This window comes from Ciona intestinalis, unplaced genomic scaffold (assembly GCF_000224145.3).
Source record: "Ciona intestinalis unplaced genomic scaffold, KH HT000054.2, whole genome shotgun sequence".
Taxonomy (NCBI): domain Eukaryota; kingdom Metazoa; phylum Chordata; class Ascidiacea; order Phlebobranchia; family Cionidae; genus Ciona; species Ciona intestinalis.
Window position 1 is genome coordinate 30,311 of NW_004190376.2, and position 5,477 is coordinate 35,787.

At 33.1% G+C, this 5,477-nt stretch overlaps 2 protein-coding genes across 2 annotated transcripts in view; both read right to left on the bottom strand.

The window, feature by feature from the left end:
- The window catches only part of LOC100175764 (phosphatidylinositol 5-phosphate 4-kinase type-2 alpha), a gene marked incomplete in the record, with an annotated part of 10,319 nt that extends 7,444 nt beyond the window's left edge, over nt 1-2,875 (bottom strand). The window contains 4 exon segments of the mRNA XM_002119405.5: nt 929-1,081; nt 1,409-1,505; nt 2,261-2,358; nt 2,658-2,875. Of these exon segments, the coding sequence (XP_002119441.3) occupies nt 929-1,081; nt 1,409-1,505; nt 2,261-2,358; nt 2,658-2,804 (495 nt within the window).
- Nucleotides 2,876-3,924: 1,049 nt separating this feature from the next.
- The window catches only part of LOC113474951 (39S ribosomal protein L27, mitochondrial-like), a 2,078-nt gene continuing 525 nt past the window's right edge, over nt 3,925-5,477 (bottom strand). The window contains 4 exon segments of the mRNA XM_026838105.1: nt 3,925-4,038; nt 4,041-4,178; nt 4,758-4,828; nt 5,203-5,331. Of these exon segments, the coding sequence (XP_026693906.1) occupies nt 3,973-4,038; nt 4,041-4,178; nt 4,758-4,828; nt 5,203-5,331 (404 nt within the window). The 3' untranslated portion in view covers nt 3,925-3,972.

The window sequence follows — 5,477 nt, forward strand, 5'->3', positions numbered from 1 at the left end:
TGTTTACCCTTAACCAGAAAGACAATGATGCAACTGTCGTTATAATGACAAACATAATAATCAATACGAACATCTATTCAGATGAGAAGAGAACCATTAATGTTATTACACAATAACCCAATGAGATAGAAAATTATCTTGGTTCAATACCAACAATATATTGTTTATTACAATGCATAATTTAATATCATTTAAAGAGCCTAAACACACCCAAATGTACATCGCTGTAATAGATAGATGATAGCGCTAGAGATCACTGTTTGGGGACGAATATCTACGCCTATACTGGACCAATTTTAATAAGCAAAGTATTTAGGGAATCAATAAAACAGTGACTTTTTAAATTTACCACAAAACATGGTAACGTTGGGTGCGTTTACGCTCTTTAATAAAGGTTTAAAATCTATCTTTAAAATGTATAGCAGTTAAAAATGTAAAAAATAATAAAATATCTGCACAATACAAATGGTGAATTACCGGTTGCAAGTTAACATAAATAACAAACTATATATTTTTTATTGTAATGCACAATTTAACATCATACAACCAAGGTCTAAAAGCTATTTTCAAAATGTATTTTGTATTATGTGAGTGAGGTCTTTTTTTGGACCTTGCATTTAGGCCAGATTTGGCCAATTACCCCAACTACCAAAGCTATTAAGATAATATAATTACCATAATTTGTAATTATTGTATTGTTGTGCTAAAGGGTGTTGGAAAAGTCACTGTGCACTTACACATTTATTAACAGACATGTTTCAGTATAGAATCCAGGAGGTAAATATGAATGACAATTATAAATGATGTTGAAAGTGACCCCCTGTTAGCATCAAAACAGTACAAAACAGTTTTTATTTTGTTTCAAAACACCTTAATCGGGGAATTCAAAAAAAATCATCAAAACAGTGATTATAAGTTACATCCTTACCTGGTGGTACTTTGGTAGCAAGCCATGCATTTCTGCTATGTCTTCTCCATTGAGTGTTTTTATGACGTATTTATGATCGAATGAATGAAGGAAACGCGAACCTGATCGCCCTTTGTCATCCACTCGGAAAGGTTGGTTCACACATAGTGAGCTCTGAAACAAAAATTATTTTATAAATCTTTAAATTACCTCAATGTTGCATTTGTGAAAAAAGTTAGAAACGCGAATATTAATTTGTTCAATATCAATGGGTCACAATGTAATTTATATAAACAGTCCACGAGTCAAGCTTAATGACATTTCTTAATGTGTTTTTATTTATTTACAATACATTGAATTGTGAAAAATTATGAAGCAAAAATGAAAATTACACCACAACTTTTTACAACTGAAAGCAGGGGCAGACAAAATGTATTTCTAATTTCTGATCAAGATCAAGACCAAGATACTTTTACCAAGAAGAAAAACGTCCGTTCTTACCACATAATCCTTATCAGCGATTCCAAAACGTTCCCTTAGTCTTCTAAACACTAGTGGGCAGTATTCTTTCAACTTAAAGTGGCTTGGCAAATTTTCCCTTTGAAAAAGTAATTAAATATTTAATATTATAATATATATTAGGGACGATATACTATACCAGTAAATTAACATTGCACAACAGAAATATTAACTGAAGTTTATTTAATAATAAAACATTGAGTTTACATCTTGTGCTTTATGTATGCATACAAATACATGATATAGGCTATTATGTATATTATATATATAAATGTAAACACTTGAACCGAGAAACAACACTCTCAAATAGCTTGGTAGAAACATTTCTATTTGTTGATAAAGAATTAAGGAAAATTCTACACAGGTTATAGCAATATAAATTTCAAACAATTACATATATTATATATATACATACATATAAAATGTGTTTATTAACAAAATAAAATTAAATTGTATTACATTAAAAAATGATGCAAATGCAATAAGTAATAAGTATACGCATGTTGTAATTTATCGGCAGGAAATAAAATAATGAGTGATGCCACAGCGGTTTCAGTTTCTGATCATATTAGAGCTACCTGACAATATGATATGATGCATAGGATACTGTATAATATTGTTATGAATAAATAAATGACACCTATTTACCCCCATGTGACAGGGCAATGACAGTGTTTATAACACCGGTGTTCTGTTTCATGCACCTCGTGCCTGCTTACAAGTTACCACATATGTAACTTTGTTGGTGATTTTTTGGGGTTTCGATGTATGCTATACTCTGTTACCTTATGTATGCTATACATTGTTACCTCAGCAATCATAGTTGTCACTTACTTATTAAATATATGATTATCCACTTTCACTTTGGAATATGCTTTAAAATCATCGGGCATAAGCATGAGTGGCATCCTCATGCATGATAGCTCTTTAATCTGTAAGTACAGCAGTTGAATAAAGAGAGTAACTTATTTATCCTAGGATGATGAGACAACGACAGCAGTTATAACACAGGTGTTCTGTTTCATACACCTTGTGCCACCTTACGAGTTACCACATATGTTACAGATTAGGCTGTTGGAAAGTGTTTGGTAGTTAGGGTTAGTGGTTGGGGGTTAGCAGGTAACATAGAGGAAACATTCCTCCTTGGCACCGTTAAACTTAAACTGGAAGATCAAAATGTAAACCTAGTTTTACTACAAAATTCCCTTTATAAATATTCAAAAGTTCATACCGTATGGTTGACACCCCACATAAACACGCTTATAAACGGCTCATTTGCCCGAAAGAGCTTCTGCTTCTGTTTTTGAAAATGTTTTTTCCTCGATTTCATTTTCATTTGCTTGATATCCTTGCTGGCAGTTGTGTTAGAAAGAGCCATGGTTAGATCCTTGGAGGTTAACAACTCAGTTGTATAGCAATGTTTTACTAACTACTTTGGCAGTGAACTAAAACAAAATGTAGTGATTATAGAGACCGTACCACAGGTTTTAAAATATATCTGAACATGATAGTCCTAATAGATACCCATTAAATATAAACTATGGTCTATGGAGACGCATACAATTCTGTCACAGCTCATGCTCATTCTCAATCTCATTTAGGCCACAGAACATACAAAGTATAATACAGAATAATGGTGAAAACAAGCATTTAACAATACATTTTTATCATTACAATTTATATAGGTCGTATACCGATATATGCTAGCTTTTTAAAACCAAGTAGGCCTATATGGGCAAAAATCAATATTTTTTTGCCTGTTATTTATCAAAAACGCGCAGCGTTTACCGTCATCGGCAAGAATTTCTAAACGTTTCTGGTTCACGTTAAGATAAACTAGACTTTTGTAACTAAAATGATCCGCGAAATATTTGTATAGTAACGCAGGGAATAGATTGACGAAGTCTAAAACTACGCACAGCCATCACCGCAAACACTACTGACTAAATTGTTGAAGAACAGCTTTGGAAAAAAGGCGAATCAAACGTGGTCCCAAATTTAAATGGGGAACAAAAATGGTCGTTCTCACCAAAATAATATTAGGTTTACGCTATGATAGATCAAAGAATACTCTACCGGTAGAGTATTCTTTGGATAGATCGTTTCGTATGTTAAACATATCAAATTGACGTACAAGTACTTTTCTTCCTTCCTTGAATAAAATAAAGATAAACAGGGACGTACGGAAAGTTCAAAAACTTTATAATTCCTAACAAACTATAAAAAGGGGTGTACCGACTTAAAACGATACCAAACCTGGCAGTTTAAAAATCTATAAGCACCATGACAATGCTATTAAAGACTTGACGTTTACTTGCAATACCTGTTTTAACTGATACCTTTTGCTTGTTTTCTGTTAATTGCTTCTGAAATTTGTCTAATACATCTTTGGTTGGTCGCAATCAATATTCACTGGAATATGGTTTGTTCTAGCATGCACAAGCAAATCATTTAGACATCATTACCTCCCACCCAAAAAAAACCAAAATATAAACACATTTAAATAGCAATGAAACAAGATTTATAATTAAAATGAAAAACACGATTTATACAGTCTCAACTAATTTAAAACGTCCAACATCTCTTTCTGGAACCACATTTATAAACGTCCTGTACATGAACGGCCCNCTTTTACAAAGTTTTTCGCAATCTCTGCATCTGGCGACTCAGGTCCAGGAATATAAACTTCCTTGGTGAATCGAACAGTGCCGGAACATTTTGCTATAAGTCGCATTTTCCTTCCAGCAACAACCTGATGATAAATCACATTAGAAAATATGAAAAGATTGTTTTTTTGGACCAATTACATGTTCTTGTTTAAACGAATTATTAAACTGTGCACCGTGCTATAGCATAGTAATAGCAGTGTAATCATATTAGCAAATACAAAAAGTTTGTTTTTTGCACCAGCTTCATGTTCTTTTTTAAAAGTATTATTAGTTCAAGACATAGCATAGTAATGTTTAGTAGTGTAATGGGCCCATTTATTTTGAAAGTTCGATATATAGCATTTTATATTAAACTAATATGTTATATAAAGTAGGGTGGGGGAAGATGGGACACCTTTTGGTTGTATTTTCTTCGTCCTATTTGGTAGTAAACAAAAAACATTCAAAGAATTATAAAACTGTATCTCCACGACACCTTTAGACAGTTGTTAATTGTTTAAAACTTGATCAGGATATTTGGATATTACGAGCTAAATGTGTCTCATCTTTCCCCACCCTACTTTATATATATACATATTGAATATACACCACAAGGTTACTTCACAAATAACATAGGTATATTAAGTTCAGCTTTTGTGTGGACACTTAATAAACATACATACATTAGCTCCCGGCAACCAGCGGAACTTTCGCACCATCCTTGCCAACAAGTAACCAGAATGAACATAATCTCCTGAAATAAATGCATTTAAAATATCGTTGAAACAAAAATACTCTTCAAATATTATACCCTAAAGATCCCAAACGGGAATTGGATACAAGAATTACTTCTATTTTGACATGGAAATGCAACTTGATGGTTAATGCATTATTATTTATTTATCTATCATATCAAACAATACAAGTTGAGCATTCTTCACCAACATGTTACGAAGCATCCTGGTATAAAACAGTCAACACAACAGTAATATGTTTTCAGACTTAAAATTTGTGTTTATATTATTGGGGTAATACTAATGGGTTAACTCTGGCCCAAATCCTAGGTACCCATACATGTCACTCTGTAGGGCCCTCCCCCAGTGCCCATAAATTATTTATTGCAGATACCTTCCACTACCCTGGTTCCTCTCGGGAATATTCGTGGTCCTCGATTTCGATTCTTTGTTGTTCCTTTAACACCAGAACCAGCATTGCAATGCGGAATCAATACCAACGGTGCTTGTACATTCTGGGTCACTGTGAGGGATTTAAACAAAATATCATCCCATTATGAATGAATGAATGAATGTAACTTACTTTATCCTCGCGTGGCTGGAAAACGACAGTCGTTATCACACGAGTTTAACACCTCGTGCCAGCTTACGAGTTACCATGTATGTTAC